The sequence below is a fragment of the Corvus moneduloides genome, chromosome 1 (assembly GCF_009650955.1).
Source record: "Corvus moneduloides isolate bCorMon1 chromosome 1, bCorMon1.pri, whole genome shotgun sequence".
NCBI classification, from domain to species: domain Eukaryota; kingdom Metazoa; phylum Chordata; class Aves; order Passeriformes; family Corvidae; genus Corvus; species Corvus moneduloides.
The window spans coordinates 8,424,581-8,444,911 of record NC_045476.1 but is presented as its reverse complement, the minus strand read 5'-3'; the positions used below and the strand labels follow the sequence as shown (position 1 = coordinate 8,444,911).

At 38.1% G+C, this 20,331-nt stretch overlaps 1 protein-coding gene across 3 annotated transcripts in view; it reads left to right on the top strand.

Annotated features, from left to right (window-relative positions):
- Nucleotides 1–20,331, top strand: part of LMBR1 (limb development membrane protein 1) — a 69,387-nt gene that overhangs the window by 33,946 nt on the left and 15,110 nt on the right. For all 3 annotated transcript variants that reach the window (XM_032099154.1, XM_032099163.1, XM_032099173.1), the window contains 9 exons: nucleotides 8,322–8,448; nucleotides 8,664–8,732; nucleotides 11,134–11,198; nucleotides 12,285–12,357; nucleotides 17,863–17,943; nucleotides 18,769–18,845; nucleotides 19,076–19,153; nucleotides 19,636–19,709; nucleotides 19,945–20,035. In XM_032099154.1, the coding sequence (XP_031955045.1) occupies nucleotides 8,322–8,448; nucleotides 8,664–8,732; nucleotides 11,134–11,198; nucleotides 12,285–12,357; nucleotides 17,863–17,943; nucleotides 18,769–18,845; nucleotides 19,076–19,153; nucleotides 19,636–19,709; nucleotides 19,945–20,035 (735 nt within the window). The remainder of the gene's footprint in view (nucleotides 1–8,321; nucleotides 8,449–8,663; nucleotides 8,733–11,133; nucleotides 11,199–12,284; nucleotides 12,358–17,862; nucleotides 17,944–18,768; nucleotides 18,846–19,075; nucleotides 19,154–19,635; nucleotides 19,710–19,944; nucleotides 20,036–20,331) is intronic.

Genomic DNA, 20,331 nt, shown 5'->3' with positions numbered 1-20,331 from the left:
GCTTTTGGTAACAGTCTTCTTGTGCCAGAAACACAATCACGGATTCCAAGTCTTTCTTTATACTTTGCGTTACTTGTCTTAATGCTCTGCCAAGCTATAAGGGAAGTTGGAAACATCTATTTATCTTCCTATCAGGCCAGTCTAGCAGGAAAGATTCTTTCTGATCCAAAAGTAAATTATTTAGAGGGAGACTCATAGTGTCAGAAATCCCACAGCTCCCATGTTGTTGTTGCAGGTGGCTTTAGAAAGTCTGGGAAACTTGGTAGGTGGAGGGAGTGGAGCATCTGAGAGCTAATTAGTGAAGGCTGGGCTAGTGAATGGAACAACAGAGCAAACTTGTGGGGGAAAGGGGTAACACTGGGACAGTTACCATTTTACTGTGATTGTCCTTTCATTTCTCATTTCCCTCCTCCCCAGAAGGTTTGGGTTGTATGTCCATAGATCTGCATAGGGCAAGCTGCAGCAGGGTAGTCGTGTCCATCCTGACAGCTGTAGGATGTATTATTTTATTCCAGTTAGTGCGTGCTTGCCATTTTATCTGCCATTCTGTGTAGCTTTTCCTCATTTTAAGAAATTGGTATGTATTCCTGTTACAAAATTTGGAAGGAATAATATTTCCTAATATACTATTTCTATGTTAAATCTACAAGAATGATACCTAATGTGGAAGAGCCAGGGATATATGCTCTTTGCTTGAGTAATTTGAATCCATGTATTTGAAACAGTGCCTTAACTGCTAGACAATAAATGAATCTCACATTATGATTCTCACTGGACTCCATCTTGCACTGGATAATTGAATAATCCTAGGGAAAAAAGTGAGAAGGACTGGTTTTTATCCCAGTCATGAGGATCAAGTCTGCAAGGAGTCCATGTTGGTCTCTTAGGTTATTTTGCCTGAGGTTATTTGCTTGCAGCGGTGTCCAAACAGGAACGTTTGGGTATGGATCCCAAACTATGCTATAACATTTTGGTTTGGATACTCCTCTGGGGACACTGAGGAGGGAAGCATAAGTTTTCTTTGGTAGAGGAATCACTCCAGTGAGTGTACTGCATCCTGAATAGATGGCCTCCTCACCAGGCATCTTTTTCTTGAGCTCTAGTTGAGGGATTTTGGTCCTTCACTTCCAGCTCGGCAGGCATAACTCTAATGCTTATTGTTACATGTCTTTAGCCAGTACCCAAAGAAATAATTTTCTTTTTTTTTTCAACAGAACTTTCATTTTGTTTTTCTCTGTCTCTGCTTCTCTTTGAATTTTCTGAATTTTGTGACTTATCCTGTGTAGCTGTTAAGTTTGATACAGGTCAGTATTTTGGCTGCCTACTCTTCCTCCATTGACAGCATAGTAAGAACTGTGAAACCATTTGAGAAAATATGTTAACAGAAAAATCAGCTGAAAGTTGCTGGGAATGTTTTATGATTGAATTTTTCATGTTTGTATTGTGTGGAAAATAAAGAAAAACTTTAAAATATACTTGTGTTGTGATTAAAAGTCCTCATTTTAATCTTAAAATCCCCAGAGGCTGGGAAGATTCTGTGAGGGAAGAGGTGGTGTGGGAGAAGACACAGTCAGTGCTGGTTGCAGTCTGAAGTATTTGGTTCTTGTATGGGCAAGGAAATTGTTGTTTTTGTTTTTGTTTTTTTTTTTAACTTGAATCTGAGGCCTGAATATATTACTTCTTGATTAAAATGTTCTTAGCTTGCTCCATGAGGGTTCTGAGTCATTAGCAGCTGCATTTTAAAAATGAACTGAGTTTTCCTAAAACTACAGCATCTGTTTTTGACTTAGTAATTTGTGTAGTCTCATAAGGTAATGACCCCTTGACTAAATATCAGTGTGCTAAATGTAGTATGTGTTTAATGTTGCCTGATGCAGAATGCTTCTCCTTTGCTTATTACAAGACTTGTTTGTGGACTGCCTTGAATAGGTCACAGCAAAGATTGCTCCAAGTCTGGTGTCAAGCCATAGAAATGGGTGAAATGCTTGACACTCATCTCTTCACTAATGCTTGCAAATTGAAAAAGATGCTAAAAATGTAATTGGGGTTAATATATAACATCCCCAAACTCATACCCAGTGTAATTCTCCCTTTTTTAGTGGCTCCACTTTTCCTGCAGATGTTATCATGTGTGTTTGTTGCCATCAGCCCCTCACTGAACAAATCTTGAGGTTACTAAGACTCCTTTCTGTCATGTGAAAACAATGGGCATCATGTGTACTTTAAATGTGCCATGATTGCAGAAATGTTTCCCAGGCTTTCCCCATGGGTCAGGGCATGGTGTAAAAAGTGATGTTTACCTACCTTGCAAGAGGTCAAGATGTCCAAGCAGAACTGTGTTCAAATATTCAGCACCATAGAAACTTAGTTAGCGCTCTCTGGTTTTGTGTGTAACACGTAATTTTTATTTCATTGATGATAGGCTGTTTTATTTTTTTTTTTCTGCAAAATTGCAACCAAATTAAAATGAGGAGTTAACAAAAGCCATTCCATGTCTCACATTGGCAATGTAGCTCTAAAAATGTCCATCTTATAGGAGCTAATAATACGTTCATCAAAATCTCTGTAGCCAGGTAATGTTCCAACAAAGAAATACTTTTTCTTAAGGTAAGGATGGGGCTGTAGTTCTTCGACTTTACCAGGAATTTTGCCTCTTGCAAAAGGAGAAGATAACATATTGAAAGGTTTTCTAATCATTCATCAGCATTAAAACAAAAGAACTCTTGGTACGTATCTGTTAAAATCCATCTAGCATTAGACAGCATTAAAACTATGCTTAAATTTCTGAAGAATAATATTTGTGTTCTAATCATAATTGGCAGAGCATAAATTGACAAAAAATGGCCCGAATGCTTCATTTATGTAATCATTCTTTCCCAAAAAATAACAACTTGTGCGTTTCTGGCACAGGGTTGTGCCGCTGCTCGGAAGATAACATTATCTTCCACAGAGGCTTTCCTGGAAGATGGTGCATGTCTTGCCTTAGCATTGCTAGAATGGCAGTTGTCAGAGATTTCCTTTTAAACTTTCCGGAGTTTACATGTGGCTCTTAATGGAAAGAGGAGCAGACAGGCAGGTTTCTTGCCTATGCACTGCCCTTGTGAGTGAGGAGAGATCCCTGTGCCAGCTGCCTGTTATATGAGAGGCCTGAAACTTGGTGGACAACCAGTGTGCAGAGCAAGATCTTCACTTGTTACTGGTGCCAGATCAATGGCAAAGCATTTTGTATTGTTATGTTTGTATAATTCAAAGTAGTTACAGAATTTTAAACAGGAAAAAACCCCCAATATTTTTGTCTCCATTATCAAGAAATTTTCCTTACTGAAAAGCTGTAAGAACCTATCACCACACATACTATCTTCTAAAGTAAAACTAGTCTCTAGGTGTTATGTGTGAATGCACATAGCAGGAAAGTCTTAATGTGTTGTAAGTGGTGTAATAGTCCCTCAACACAAAATGTACTGCAGGGAAGAGGTGGTTTCCTTGGTAGTTATGCTTTCTGAGTTGCTTGTATGATGTCTGTTATCCCTTCAGCACTGTTGCCATTTGTACTTCAATTACCTTTTTCGGCCATGTGCTGTTTTTTAGTATCTTTTGGCTGTTTGTCATCCAAGATCTGTATTAATCATAATAGAAAAGAAACATGGTAAGATTTTGATGATGCCTTCCAGAGCAGCAATTAAAAATTTGTCAGAACACTTCTAAAATAATTAAAACCTTTCCTGCTAAAATTAGGCTTTTCTTGAAACATGAACCCTTAGGCCTGGTGCTCCTGGCAGCATAAGTAGCTCAGGATTAAACTATAAAAACTTCTGAATGTCTTGACAATTGAATTTTAAAGAATTAGAAGTCTGAGAATCAGATATCTCTGAGGCTGTACAAACCACACGATTCTTAGAATGTGTTTGTAGGACAGCTTTTATTTGTAGGCAGGCCTTGAGAGCTTCAAATGCTCTTTTTTTTCCACTCTCCCCATTAGTGCACAGAGAAGATGACAGATATTACTGGGCTTCTGGCAAGTCGCAGTCTGCTGGGATTGATGTGTTAAATATCTTTCCTTTAATAAAATACTTCACTTGGTTAAGTGCTCATGTTAAAGAATTAGGTGGATTTTGAAAATGTGCTGTGAGTAAAAGTGTAGGTGAGCTGTGGACTTGTAATCTGTGAAACTTTGAAGTTAAAAAAAAAAAAAGAAGGTGGGGGGGGCTTGAGGGTATAATCTGTCAGTCCTTTTCCCCAATTTTCTTGATAAACAGTTAAATTACAGTTTCTATTGGATTATAATAATCTGCTTCCAAAAGTTTTTTGTATATTCATAATTTTTTTTTCATCTTCCACAAGAGACTCCTTTAATGTGTCAGTCAGCCTGAAAGATGTCAGACTTCTGCTTAGGGACAGTAGGGAACCACGCAGGAAATTCACTTTCAGGGATGGCTTTTGCTTTATGGATAATCTGAAACTCAACTGGAGGAATTTGTAAGGTGCTGGTGTGTTTTGTTTTGTTCTCCTGTTCAGCAGTTACCAAAGATGTTGTTATATGCTTGTAGGGCAATGATAGTTGATGCTTTGTTGTAGATACCTTCATGGAAAAGTACTTTAAAGTGGAGTTACTGAAACCAAAGCCACTGTTGAGAAAGAGAAGTGCCACCTTCCTTCAAACTGGAGGGTGTTCGTGTTTCCTAAACAATGATCCCGAGTGCATTTCTCTCATTTATTAACAGGCAGAGAAGTTTATGTATGAATTGAAGATCAAAGATCAGACTCTTTTCAACACTTCTGCCTTCCTTTTTAGCTTGCATTAGTTCTATCCTGTTGCTCTTTGTGTTCCACTTCCAGTTCATCTCCTCCTTTTTAGTGTTTACAACCCTCCTTCTCTGCATGTCCCTGGAGAGTAGGAACAACCCAAGTGTGTACAAAAGTGAGGGTGCTTTATGAGCCCCTTCTCTTTAATAAAAAAATCTGTTCATGTCATTCTTGTGTTTTTTGGTTGTTTTTGTTTGTTTGTTTGTTTGTTTTTCTGATATCTTCAGGGAGTGTCTGGAGAGGTAACCATGCTTTATATTGCTTCATCTGTTTCCATTGAAGAAAATATGTCCTGGTTACGGATTCAAATTTTCTAATTTTTGATTGGCAAATAGTCTTTCTGATTGCAGGCTTTGTTCTAGACAAGTTTTTTTTTTTATTTTATTTTAGAGGAATATATTTTTCCAGGTCCTCCTACTTCCCTTATTTTTTTCCCACCCCTTTCTCATCACGCACAGAAATGTAACTTGAAGTCATATCAATATTCTTAGTGTATAGCAGTGAGTGTATGAAAGCCCACCACCTTAACATGTATTTCAATTGGCCACTTAATTTTATAATGTCAAACTTAATCACATTTTGTGAAAATTAAGCCAGTGTATTTTTATATCTTTAATTATTTCTAAAGGCTATGGTTGTATTCATCTCTTAAATTTACAGCACAGGAATGTTATTTAAGGCAGTGTAGTTAATGCTGGACTGAAATTTGTGTTTGGTATTTTAATTGATAGTGGTGTTGAGGTTGTTCTCCTTATGCCCACCTTTAATAAACAATATAGATATTTTTAGTCTGTATCACTCTTCATCTTGTGTTTGAATTCTTCTTTAAGTACTAGAACACAGGATAGCTACAAATCAGTCTTCTTCCTCACTGGAGGCATCCTGATTCTTTGCTGTGCAATCCATGCTTGGTTTGGAGGATGTGTTAAGGGTGAGATGGTGTTTGTGTAACCAAATGCAGTTATGAAAGCTGAGATACAGAACCACCTTCTGAAAAACCCAATGCAGTCTTGTTGGTTGTATAGTGCTGAATAAACTTGGTCCTTGTTTAGAATGCTGATTGGAAATAGTCTTGCATACCTACACTTTGTGTTTTCTCATACTGCGCTAATGTTCTGTGCTCAAGGCAGATCCAGTGGTGTAGACTGAGCATGAGAAATAAGTGTACTCTACAAGCTGATTTCACATCTCCAGTTTTAGATGGGATTGTTGATGGTTTTGGAGATGTCAGGCTCTAATGCTCCTTTTCACATACAGAGGAGAAAATGTGAGGAGTAAATGGATTCAAAAAGTGCAACAAGTGTTATGTGAAGTAGAAGTGGCAATGTCTTCTGTGCCGGGACGTTTGGTTCGTCTAAGAAGTTTGAAGTAATGTAATGGGACTGTGGGAGAGAAGTGAAATGACTCAAAGAAGAAATGTTAAGTCAAAACGAAAATGTCAGGGAAGAGGTTTTTGCTCAGGAAAAAAAGAAAAGAAATAAAGCACTGAACTTCAAGTTTTGTTTGGATAGTTTTGCTTTATTGAAATAAAGTGAAATATTTCTTACATGTACCTGTATCTTTCTGAAAGTCAGGAGTACAGATTCTTGCCCAGCTCTTAAATTACTGATGTTACTAATAATAGTATTCAAGCTTTTATTTTTCAATCTGAATAAGCAAAACTACCCTCAGCAAAAAAAAGAAGTAATAAGGGTATCTAAGGTTCATTTCTTTCTACTTTTTTACTGTGAGGGTGCCTGAGTACTGGCAGAAGTTGTCCAGAGAGGTTTTGGAGTTTCCAAACTTTGAGATACTCAAAAGATGCTTGGACATGGTCTTGGCAGCCAGTTCTTGGTGTCCCTGCTTGAGCACGGGGTGGACCAGGTGACCTCTGGAGGTCCTTGCCAACCTCAATCATTCCATGATTCTTCAGAGCTTTTCTCTGTGTGCACGGGGGAGGAAAATTCTGTACCTTTCATTCCTTTCAAATAGCAGTTATTTGGCAGGTACTCTAATGTGTGTAAGTATGAACTAATGTGCCTGGAACATAAATGTTTTTATAGGGCACAGTCTTATAGGTGCCTAATTGAGATTAAGTATTTACCTATGTACTTTAGGTGTCTTAATTTCTTTTTTATCCTGGACCATTACCAAGTATTCATTAGTGTCTATGACAGAATATTTCTATCTAGTCACTTCACCAAAGTTCTTAAAAATATTATTAATTCACTATTTTAATATGATCATCAGAGTGTGAATCCTAGTATGTGTGCTGTGCAATATAAAAATTGTTCTGCCCTCAGCAGAATGGAGTGAGTTGTCAGTGCTAACCTTACTGTTGTGCAGAGGACTGGTAGAAGAGAGGAACTGGTGTGCTACAAGAGATCAGTGCTCATGGTTAGGATGCCTGAGGTCCTCGTTCATGGTTGGATGCACTGATTATGTAGAAAGCATAATTTTCAGGGTAAATGTCATATAAAGATTACCCTTAAGTAATCCTTTAGTTAAGCAGTGAGGGAAGAGGTTATAAAAATAGAAAAAACAATAAAGTAAAACACATGTTCTGCTTTTAACTATCAAGTAGTCTTTGCATTGAAATATCCCCAAGCTGGGGTGAACCTTTGTGAGAAACAAGCTGGGTTCTCTTGTGGAGATGTGTACTGGCAAACAAATAAAAATAAAAGTAAAATTGATATTTGAATATCAGTCTGATGGTTCCTTAATGGCCTGGATGCCTAAAGAAAGCATCCCAATCACTCTATTGCTCAAAATTAATTGAATTAGTGACAACACAGTCAAAAGTAAATCTGATTTTGTGTGTTATTTGGTATATTTATATTTGCGAATCTAGCACTCAGCTGTTGGAGCGTTGTTCCATTTTCAGACTCGAGCAGATGCCGTGGTCTGTGGCCTCGTGGAAGCGTGATCTGTGCGTGCTCGGTGGCCGGGGCAGCGTGGGAGCTGTGCCTGAGCGGAGCCGGGAGCAGCAGTTCCGCAGCCGAGCGCTGGAGGGCTCCGCAGACTGACGGCTGCGGGAGGGATTTTAAGGAATTGCTGCATTGTACCTGCGCAGGGCTTAATGCTTGCCGGGCCATTTGGCTATTTGCCATAATTGGCTTTCCATTCCCTTGATTGGAATCATAGATAAAAATTTGCTAATCCACTTTGTTTGCTGAAAGTATTAGAAAAGTAATCCATCTTTTTAAAATGCTCGAACAAAATCATGTGGTATAAAGAGTACTTTATGGAATAATGAGATTAATGAGAACTGTAAGGCATATGCAATTTAAAACGTTTTTCTATGGGTTTAAGGGGAAAAATGCAATCTGGGCACTATAAAGACATAAGTACTTCCTTTTTTTATGCACTACCTTTTAAATGTGTATTACATGTTATGCTTTTGTCTACATGGCAAAATGTGAGTATATATTTAGGAAGAAGGATCTGGTATTTGTTTGTAATTTAAAAAATGTTTGAAAATACCTGATTCAAACTTCTTGGCTGTGTTTTATCCTCCCTCTCCCCTCTTCTGCCCACAGGGCATCAGAGCACGGATTTTAGAAACCCTTGTAATGCTCATTCTTCTTGCACTGCTTATCCTTGGAATCGTATGGGTGGCTTCAGCACTCATAGACAATGATGCTGCCAGTATGGAGTCTTTATATGGTATGGAATGCAAAAGAACCTTCACACCAGTTTCATTGTAGATACAGAAATGCGTGTTTCCAGTTAAATGTATTTCTAGTAGATGCTATGTGAGTGTTGCACAGGTTGTGAAGAAGGTGTATTAATTCAGCCAGCACCATTTCTTATGTTAAATTCTGTGACATAAGTAGCCTGTTTGTAATAAGCTAAAGCTGTGCTTGCTGTTTTTTTTACAGACCTCTGGGAATTCTACCTCCCGTATTTATATTCCTGTATATCACTGATGGGATGCTTGTTGCTTTTGTGTAAGTATTTTCCTCATTATTCCAAAAGATGAAGGATTTTATGGTGGGGTTTTTTTTTGTCTATTGTATTTAAATTTTTTTTTTTTGTGGTTAAAGGAAACTTTTTGATTGTGAAAGTCGAGTGGGATTTTCTTGTTCTGGGTAAATTTAAATTTAGATGTGAATTTTTTAGGTTTGGGTTCTGAAGTTTAAATAAATGGTACTTTACTTCTTCAATTTTTGTCAAACTTTACACCTCACCCAAAACAATTCCAACTTCTAACTTGTTAAAGCAGGTAGTTGAAAAACAGTTGAATTTCTCCATTCTGCAAAGAAAAGCACAATTTTTAAATGAAATGTCTGCAGGAAGTCGGTAGTACGGTGAGACAATTATTTTGGAACATTATGTCCTATATTCAGTAAACTACCATTCTTCCTTTTGTAATTGAAAATGTTTCTGTATAGGCAGGAGTTGGAAGACAGTGCAGTCAGCTTTCATAATCACACAGCTGGTCTCTGGCCAGTCTGCAGGTCAGTTACACAATTGCATTTGAAACAAATGCCGTAAAAAACCAACCTTACATTGACTGGTCCTAACCAGAGTTCAGTCATGCATGTTTAGGGGAATAAGAAACATTATGGAAGACTCCAAATCCCACTTATAATCTCAGCCCCCTCCCTGAATAATTTCTAGAACACTGCTGAGAGGGACAGAATGTCTCCCTTTCTAGACTATTACGGTTTCGTCTCTTCTCCAAGCTTGGCAGGTTCAAAGCTTACATGGGGCTGTCACTGTGGAGAAAGAGTGGGGAGTGATAATTTGTAATACCCTTTAAACAGATCTGTCTATGAAAGAGACCTCGGAGAGTCTCCTTAGGTTCTCTGTATGCGCAGATTCGCAAATCTACTTTGGAGGAAGATGGGAGAATTAAACAATGTGCTTCTCAAAGTCTTATGCAGGCTGTTCTGAGTGGGATTGACAGAGGTGCTGAAGACTTTAATGGGAAGTTGGTTTACAAAACTTCGAATCTGCCCTGTAGTTTGCTTCAGCAGAGCTGAAAACGCAGCCTCTGTTCTGGGGGCTGTTGTAAACCAGGTCACCAAAATTATTGCGAATAAATACCAGGTTTTGGAAATGTTTAACTTAAACAAGCAGATCACTGAGGTGAAGGCCCTCCTAGCTGTTAGATCTGTGTAGCTGAAAGGGCAGTATACAGCAGTGGGGCAGCTGCTGGGGTAGTGCTTCTTTAGATCTTCAGTTGGCTTAATTGCTGAAGCAGTGTTTGAGTAAAGCCTATTGCCATGGTGATTTGGAGCATCACTTCCTTTTTCTTTTCTCCTTTTCCTGCAGGATTCTTCTGCAGTAAAGGCAGACTTAAGTTAGATTTTTGAATACTCTTGTATTTTTTCTGTAATACATAGTAGCTGCAGTGAAATGCTAGTTAATAAAAATAAATGCAATCCTCACAGTAAAATCTTGTCTCCTTTTTTTGGCAACATGTTTTATTATAGTGGAAACTATAAATGTACATCCTCATCCATGTAGTTATAAATTCCTTCATCTCCTACACGTTTCAGTATTTGAAGGCTGTTTTCCCTAAACTGTTGTTTTCTGCTAATAATTTTCTATTATCATGGTTGAGCCTTTCTACCAAGAAGCATACTTGCATCATTCCTGAAAACCATTACAGGCTAGAATCAGAAAGGGCCTGTTATTTCATAGAAAATAACCTAAAGTCTGGTAGCTGAGCCTACTATCAATGGAAGTTGAAGGATAACTTTCAGAGCATAGCAGCTTCAGGATCTCTTGGCCTTGCAGCTGCACCTGTGCTAAAAAATGAAACATGCCTGATATGTTCTCCAGTGCTGTGGCCAGCCAGTGTCATTCCATCCAGGATATTGCAGTTGGCAGGTATCTGTGCACTTTGTCTCATGATAATGGTCCCTGGGCTGCCTGAACTCCAGAACTGCACTGAGAATCATTCAGCAGGTTAACTGGCCCAGGGCGAATCATGCCAGGAATAGTTCTAACAATTTACTGGGGTAGGCAATCCAACCTTAAAGCCCAGGAATGTATTCTGGCACTGCCGAATTTACTAGTGAAGACATAGCCTCTGGGGCCACATGCTTTGAATAAATAATTAATTAGTTGAGCAAGTTTAAGATCTCTGATTATATGGTGTTCCTTGTTGACAAAAAAAAAAAAATCACAGTTAAGCTCTTGGGGGGGAGAGATGCTTGTCTTGTTCAAAATTTGTGTGATTGCAGTGTGCTTAAAAGTTCATATTGGAGCTTTAAGCTCTTGCAGTTCTTTTCAAAACCAAAAAATGGTTATATGTGGACTAGCACACTGAGCATCCAAGTAAAAAACTGGTCTTTGACTTACTAATGACTGTTTTGCATGCTTTTCCTTCCCCTGCAGTGTGCACGCCAGTGGGGCTCTCACGGATGTTTACAGTAATGGGTCAGTTGCTGGTGAAGCCGACAGTAAGTTCTACACAATTCTGTCCTCCTGTGCTACCTGTGAGAAGGTAGAATGGTATTTGGGTACTTTCTTCTAGAATGCTTACACTTCTACAGAGCTCTCCAGTTCATCAGAGTTTCTATAACCATTATTTATGTGCTCGTTTCACATTTTTCATATCACACAAAAGCCTGTTTTTTTCCAAAGTTTTTCTTGTAATAATACATACTTCCTCTGATTTTTCAATTTATGTCAGTGCTACTAGTATTATTTATTGCCAGTATTTCCTGCTGTGTTTTACCAGTGCCTGAAAAGTGTGGGCATATTCTGAGTTCAGGAGAAAAGAATACAAGAGCAAACAAAGTCTGGATAGCAAGAAGGGTACCTGGGGATACACATAGATTGGTGAAGTGTGGTTAGTTGTCATCTTTAAGAGCTTATTACATACAGATGCTCTTTGGTTCATGTTCTGAATGCTGTGAGGGAAGGGAGAAGTTTGTACCATGTACAAGTGCTCTAGTGACTTGGGTGTCACATGTCCTAGTTTGTATTTACTGAAATTTGGATTCACTTAGATCTTGCATTCCTTTTCATTAGTCATTTCAACCCTGGAAATACAAAGAAAATATGTACTACTTATCTTATCTGTCGGCTTTAGTCTCAAAGCACCTGATAGCTGAGGTAGACAGACTTTATTCATTTGATTTTAGCTTCCGATAGCAACTTATATTTGCATGAAATACTGGCTTATATGAAAAGGTGCTTTTAATATAATTTTTCAAAATTTGTATTTATTTTTGCTTAAATTGAGTGTGAAGGTTGATAAGATTTGAATGTAGGACAGACATACTGTTCTGTCTCTTTAGATTGAAACTGAACATAAAAGCCTTAACTTGAAATAAAAACAGTAACTTTGCTTACAGTAAAGATACAGCTGTTTAACAGAATGGAATAATCTTCTGTGAAGTTCTTACTTGTGTCAGTGTTGTAAAGTTGTAGACTGTATTTAAAGTACAGCTTACTGAAGCAAAGTGAACCTGATTATGTAAGTGCAGTCAAGAAAACAAGTGTCTCTGATACTCAGTTCATGTTTCTGTTTCCAAATACAGATCCTGGAAGACCTAGATGAGCAGATGTATATCATCACTTTAGAAGAAGAAGCAATTCAGAGGAAGCTTAATGGTATGTGTGTTATACTGTAATGACAGTGCTTCAGATTAAGTATTTAGAGTAGAGTGGTTCTGGTCAGGAGTATTGGTCTCACTGGTGTGCAGTCTTCTCTCTCAAAACAGAAAATTTCAACATCTTAGCCTGTAACAAATGCTAAAGGCGTACATTTCCTTGCTGGGTTTTCCAAGATTGGTTCTTTGTGTGTGGTTTGCTTTGATTTTCTTTTTAAATTGTTCATCAGCTCTCTAATGTGGGAATGTTCTGAGCCTGAGAGAGCAATTGAAAAGTTGTCCAGACCTACCACCCTTACTGCAAAATAGCTTGGATTGGTAAATGACTCTATTTCAGCCTTGTTTGAAGGACAATGAACAATTAGGAAAAGAGGCTTGACTTCCTGCAATATGAGCTTTGTTTTTAATTTGGAGGATTTTTTATGTTTCAGTTGATTGTTATTTAAAATCTCAGGTAGTAATTCATTAAAAATCAGAGCACTCCTTTATATTCTAGGAGTTACTTGGTGAATTTAATAATTTAAAAAATTCTATTAATAAGTAATGAAAATGAATAATTACAAAAATGTTTTTAGACTTACGGTATTTAATCTTACAATTTTGCATTTCTTGATAAGGTGTTTCTGTTATGAAGTATTTTAAAAACAGTATGAAGCTTTGGCTTAGAATAGAAAGGAGTGTTGCAACATGGCAGGCACCAATTATGGAAAATGTATTGGTTCTATAAACCTGGAAAGCATGTTGTACAAACCTTCTGTCTTGCTTTTAACTGCATGGATAAGCCATCCATCCACAATTTATACAACTACTGCAGTTTGGAAAATCAAGGAATGTTCATGTCATGACACATCCATTGTTGTGCTGTCTTACCTATTTTAATGTTTTTAATTTCCTGCTTTTTCTCTCTTACTTTTCAGTCTTCTGTCATATATCTCAATCTTTTCTTCTCTGAGGTCTTATTAAGTCTCCGTTTGAAGTTGCTTGGTCAGGGGAAGTACCTTTGATAGCGGAGATCATGGTGGTCATCTCTATTCCAGTGTTTAAAATTTGTGGAGGAGTAGTGACTAATTTGTGGAGAAGTAGTGACTTCTTTGTGCTGAAATCAGCCATAATTTCAGTTCAAAAGTAACATTCACCTTTTCAGTGTTGAAGGCTCAGGTGTTTATAGTGACACCCCTATGGATGTGCATTCACACACAGGCACACAAAAAGGTGCATGCAGCTTTGAAGCTGTGATAGGGTAATTATAATCATTCTGTGTGTTTGATGTTAGCTGGGAACTGTAAAATATTTGTAACTGAATATTTTATGTTGTCATGGTGATTCCGCTTGTGTACAACACAGAGGAATGACCCGATAGTTATTCAGGAATCTATTGGAAGCAGTGCAGAGAGGGGTCTGCTACTCAGAAGGGGAATGTGGTTATTTAGGTGCTGCTCGGCTGCTCTTTTTCTTGCAGAAATCTCTCAACAGTTGCTTATGTTTCAGTTTAATATCACTTGTGGTGTGAACCTAGGCTGTTTGTAAGTCTACTAACTGGATATGGATTTAGGATGTGTGCAGGGGCCTCCTCTAACCACCAGCCAAGAGACTGGATATTCTTTCAGCTCATTGTTTGGTATGAAAAGTGGAACTGCAGCCCACCCATATTCCATGGACCACTCACCAGCCTGCTCTTGAGCAGTGAAAGACATGGGGCTTAAATGTCCTGAGACAGGAGAGGAACCGAATTCCCTCTGTTTCCAATGCTGAGGGAATGGCATTGACACCCCCATCTAAAGGAATGCTTGAGAACCCCTAGTTTGGTGTACAGAGAAAATGAATGGACTTAAGCTGACAAGTAAATGAAAATCTAAACTTGCACGTAGCATGTAGTTGGGACAGGATGTTATATGTGCAAGAAGATACTCTGCAGGATTTTTGTGAGTAGTTACTTAAGTAAATTTAAGCATGGTTCTCAATATGACAAGCATGGAAAGCTTCATCTTCTCTTCCAGAAGTCTTTCTAATACATACAAATTATGCCAAAAAATTAGACATTGTTATTGCCAGAACTATGAGGGGACATGTTTATTGCATTTTAAAAAATGTGTATAAATGGGGGTGGTGCTAATTTCATCAGTGGACGTGCTGTGATGTTAGAGGCCATAATCTGTGTTTTAGTGCACAGATTGTAACTCTTTGTTGCTGTGTCACAGCAGACACATTCACCTACATGCTTCCTCTGCCATGGCCATTGCAACTCTTCCACAGTGTTGGTGATGGAAATCCATGTGCTTAAGTAACCCTGCTGGGCAGGTTTGCAGGAAGGTGCTCTGAAATACATACTTCATTTATATGTATAACTAAAGAGTTGAATTTTTATTAAAATGAAGAGGACCAGAGCAGAGGCTTAAGTGATACTTGATGATTGTAAAGCTCTTCATATTTGAAAATAAATCTATCTGTGAAACTGTAGATCTTCTTTGTGGGAACTAATTTTCTTCCTCCTCAGGTGTCTGCAGTGTCTAACTGAAAATCGGAGTAGGAGGGAGGGGAAAGTTTGATTGTGTTATCTACCCTAGTATTTTTATCTATTGAAGAGATACTGGGCTTTGGGAAAATGTTTGTTTCCAGTGTATTATATTTCAGTACCCACATCACTCCTACAGTCGAAGAATAAAGCTGGGACTTTTTTTATATAGAAAGAAAAAAGTTGCCTTCAGCTATTAGTTTTCCTGAATCCAAAGAGACGGGTGGGGTAGGATCAAAAATACTTACTTGATCAAAGTTATTGGCTCTGAAGGTATCCTTACCTATGTAAGAAAGATGAAAGGTGTTGTTTTTATTGCACACTAGTAACAGTGTAATTTTGAACTAATTGGTGGTGAACTGCCAATCACCTTGGGGGAATGCAAATAGATACTCTTACAATTTCCTTTGAGGTACTGAAATCTTATGTCGGGGCTGGAAGAAAAACAGAATAATACCGTTAAATTGACCTTAAATGAGCTGCTTTGTGGCTTTCTTGGAGAATCCCTTCTAACTTTTCATTGCTAGTCCAAACAAGTCTTGTCTACCAATTTGATTTATTGGCTAGACAGCGCTGACATTGAACTTTGTGCGTGTTTGAAATAAAGCTAATGTTAGAGAGCTTTTAAGAATTTAGCTGCATCCTTTTCAAATACTCTTTTGACTGATCTGAAACTTTGCCTCTCTCATAAAATATCCTTTTGTATAGCAACCTGTTGTTTGCAACTATTTTTAAGGGGGAACTACAACAGCACTTAGATATGATTCAGAATTTCTACTGAGCTGTCTCTTAGGGACCTAGTGTGATGATGCTGATTTGTTGGATAGACTCCCAAGAAATCAGTGTTTTGAGCTCCAGATTTTTATATTGAGGGAAGAAAACAACATATATATATATATATTGAATTGAGCTTTTCCTCAGAGACCCCTAAATCAGTTACAGAGAAGAAGAAAATGTCAGATGCTGACCTGAGTTTTCCTTCTTGTTCAACTGCTTCCATGAAATCCTTTTCCCCACCTCACACTAATTAGTCATTCTATAAAACAGATGTTTTAGGTTTTTTTGGGGGGTCATGCATCATCGCAAAAGCTTATTTTTATAGTCGTAATTAGCTTGGGTTTTTTAAAAAGACTTTTTCTGAAAACCTGGGGATTATGATAAATTTTTAAAAAAATACTGAGAAACGGACATTTGTATTTCAGGTGCTTCAAGTGATAAGATGTTGTAATGGAACGGTGTCTATAGGTCTTACTGGATAGTCCCGAGATTAGAGATATTTATATATTTGAAGCCCTGTAAATATTACCCCATACTCATTATGTCACTGATATCCAAGATAAATGTTTAGACATAGCACAGAAGTTATGTGTTATATGCAAAAATGTGTGTGAAGGAAACATTCAGTTAATTCAATTAAACTTTTAAAATTTTAAATGGTTGGATGTTTCATTGATGATTTGACTGCATTGAACAAATCAGTATTTAATAGTCTGCAATAAAAACAGTCGCCTTTATTCTTGTATTAAGATTACTGTATGGATGAGCAGACAACAGAAAATAAGGAAATAATGAGACTGGACTACAAAGTAGTGTTGCTGTGCCAGCAGTCTAAGTGCTGTTTAGATTTTGTAGGCAAGTGATCAAGATATGAGCTAAAAGCCTGGACAAGAATATTAATCTCATATAAATGTATTAGAGAGTGTTTAAAAAAAGTATATGGAGCGTGGTGCTCATACGGGTTAGCCCACAGCCAAAGGTGGGGCTGAGAGTAGGGAATGGCCAGCAGGTGAAGGGTGTGAATGTAAATCAGCAAAACAATAACAGAGAGGACTTTGGGTTTAAGACCTTGAACTGTCACTGCCACAGTGTGTTATTGCAGAGTGAAACTGGCCTGGAATAGACAGAGAAAATATGAGCCCTTATTTTCAGGTGAGATTGCCCCACTTTCATCGCTTTTATTTCTGAACAGAGGTGAGTGGAGAGTGTTTTTAACTTACCCCAGGCAGAATATTTCCAGGTTGTGATTGCAGAAAGTGAAAGCTAAGGCAGAAATAATGGGATGGGAACTGAAACAGCAGATCTCTAGTCAGCATTGCAGAGCTGTGTCAGTGCCTGAACACAGTGTAGGGTTTGTAGAGGAATGGGCATCAAGGAGGGAAACCACAGTATGCTTGCACTGGGAAAGAGGAGTGGTTGGAAGAGAACGGAAGGTTGAAGAGAAAAAGGATGGAGAGAAAAAATGGGCTGGGTTTCCTCAAGGCTGTGTAGGGACAGGAAGAAAAGTTGCTGAGCAACTTTTAGGCAGAAAATTAATAGGAAGAAAGGAATTACTATGATGATTGTCTGGGTTCAGCTGGTGTAGAGGAGAAAGCTTGAGGAGTTGCACAACAGTGACATGTGTATGTTGTAAACTGGAAAGGAAAGTGGAACAGGATGGTCTCACGGGTAGTTGTGGGAATATCTGATTGTGGCATGGAGGGATGGAGCAGGCAAATTGGCATGAGCAGAGGATCCATCAGCAAGGAGGTCAGCAGTATGGAAACTGAGCTTGCTGAGGAAAGGGAGGGAGGGGCAGAAGCTGAATCTGGAGCTCTGGCCAGTTTGGAGGCAAAGGTCCACTTTGCCTTTGAGTTGCTAAATAATAATGCTCCTGAAGGGCATCTGGGGATTCTTTACATCTTGGTGCAAGAATCACACAGGGATACAAGAATGAGGCATTTGAGACATTCTGTCACACTGTGGTCATTGGACTTGCGTTAAGGCATCAGCAAAACAGGCTAGGATCACAGGAGATGACACTGAAACCTCTGTGCTGAGCTCTTCTGGTTAGATGCTTCTGTTTTGGAAAAGTGTTTGAAGAGTGTCAAAGAAACACCAGCAGTTTAAAGTCACAAGTGCTAATATGATGCTTCCTAAATCTGAATTGTCACTGTGTGCCTTACAGTACTACAGTCAGTCACATCCAAAAGAAAATCGTGTCTTCTGTTTTAAAAGGTGTATCTTCCACAGTGGAATACCAGACGGTAGAGCTGGAACATGAGCTGGAAAAAGTGAAAAGCAAGAAAACAAATCTAGGTAATGAACTTTCTAGTGTTTCATGTAGATTGTAGTTTACTAAATGACCTTAAAGGTGCTGTGTTTAGTTTGGAGCAGTTGCTTGATTGATTTCAGTTTGTTCTTAACCAAATTTGTGCATTTGCAAGTACATTACATGGAATCATTGCACCCCTCCAACAAAACAGTTCAAGTAGGGAGTCAGATTTGGATCTTATTTTTAACATTAGAGAAATTGTAACACTTGACTTCTTTGCATGGAGCTTTAAATATATGATATGCTTATGAATATTTGGGCATTACTTTCTTTTTGTGTTTGAATTATTTCTATAAAATTCAAATTGTGGTTTTTTTTTTTTTGTTGTTTTGTTGTTTTTTTTTTTTACTAAAAGCATCATCTGCTAATGATTTCTAGTGAAGTTAGTTTTGTCTTTCTTACCTTACAAGAGGAAAATACTATTTAAATATCTGAAATGCTATTCTGTCCCTTTAGGTCATGCTAAAATTTACATGTAAGCAATGTATTTTTAAATTCAGCAGATTTTAAACTTTGTGGAACTGCTGTGTGCTAGGGGAAGAAAAAAGTTATGGTGAAACATGCCTCTAAGAAGAATCTGCTTGTCTCTGTCTCCCCAGCCTTTCTCTAGAGAGGTTTCATGTTTTTGCTATTGCTTTGTACAGCTCTACATAGTGGATGTTCTTATCAGCTGGTTGATGTTTGTTCCAGATCAGGTTACTGTTGTTACTTATATTTATAATGAGCTTATAGATAGCTGAATGATTCTTACTTTTTTTATTCTAAGGTGATCTATGGTATTAAGCTTCTGTTTTTTCTCTTCTGAACAGAACGGAGGAAAAAAGCTTCTGCTTGGGAAAGGAATTTAGTCTATCCAGCTGTCATGATATTGCTACTGACTGAGACAGTAAGAACTTTCTTTTTTTTCCCCAACAAAAAGTATGAAGAGTTCTTTGGTCATTTGAGGGAATAGTTTTAAATTTTTTGAGGGATGTGTGTTTAAGCAACAGTCTTGATATTCTTTTCTTGACCATTTAAAAAAAAACTTGACGTTATGGAGTCTGGTGAGCATAAATGAGTAGATTTTAAAAATGTGGAATACTTTTCAATAACAAGACTGTTTCTACTTTTTTATAGTCCATTTCAGTTCTCTTAGTCGCTCTCAACATTCTTTACCTGTTGGTTGACGAGACTGCAATGCCAAAGGGATCAGGGGTAAAGTAAATTTCCCTTACAACTTTTATAACTTTAGTAAAGCTTTGGGGGCCTTACAGAAGTGCAAGTGTAAACTTTTGCTTTAGTAACACGGAAACTAATGAACCTTGACCTTGACTTTGCTCCTAGGTTTCATTGCTGTGCCCACACAAATGTTTATTACATGTCATGTTGTAGGGAGTTCTTACTAAAATAGTGCAGAAGCTTTATTTAGATACAGTGATGCAGTAAAGCAGATCGGTTATCTGGAGTTTGCAGTTCTGTCTTAGCAATACATTTCACTGCAGTTTGAAAGCTGCTGATGCCATTACATGAGGTGGGGGGACTTTGAGGGTAGGACATCAGAACGCCCCTGAAACACTGAAATTGAGAAAGGCTGTATTTCATGTAAGATGTTACATGTTTTGTTCTTGGTAGGAGGTAACTTTGTGAACTGTTGTATGTATCTTATTTAATTATGCAAAGTATCTTTTTCCTTGTAGGGGCCTGGAATAGGAAATGCCTCCTTATCCACCTTTGGCTTTGTAGGAGCAGCACTTGAAATCATTTTGATTTTGTATCCTTTCTGTAAGAATTCTGTCTGTTAACAAGTATTCTGTCCAGTTTTCTGGGACACTGGTAATACACTAAGGCACTTGCCTGGAAAGAAGAAAGAGATGGGTCAGTCCTTCTCAAACACTTGAAGTGTTTTTGTTTCTTTTTTCTTTAGTTCTTAAGACTTTTAGGTGGCTGCTGAGAACTTGAATGAAACTTGCATTCCTTGGAGGTTCCTTTTTCCTTGATTCTCACAGCTATCTTATGGTATCTTCTGTCGTCGGCTTCTACAGTCTTCGTTTTTTTGAGAATTTCACTCCCAGGAAGGATGACACAACTATGACAAAGGTAAGGTGCAGTCTGGGATGAGGATGGCCCCCTCCTGTCTTTCTTGCCACCCAAGACAAACTGACTCTCTTAGTAATTGCCCTGAATGGCTCATTTGCAGTGATCACTGTTTGTTTGTAAGCTGCGTAAACACAAACTGGAAGATTTTCAAAATGCTGAATGAGTGGGAAAAAGGATGTGCTCTGTTTAGCTTGGATGGCATCCATTCACTTGTAAGAAGCCAGGAATGGCAGAGCTTGTTAACTGGCTATAGAAAAGCGAGTGAAAGAACTTTCTTCAAAAGAAACTTATTGCTA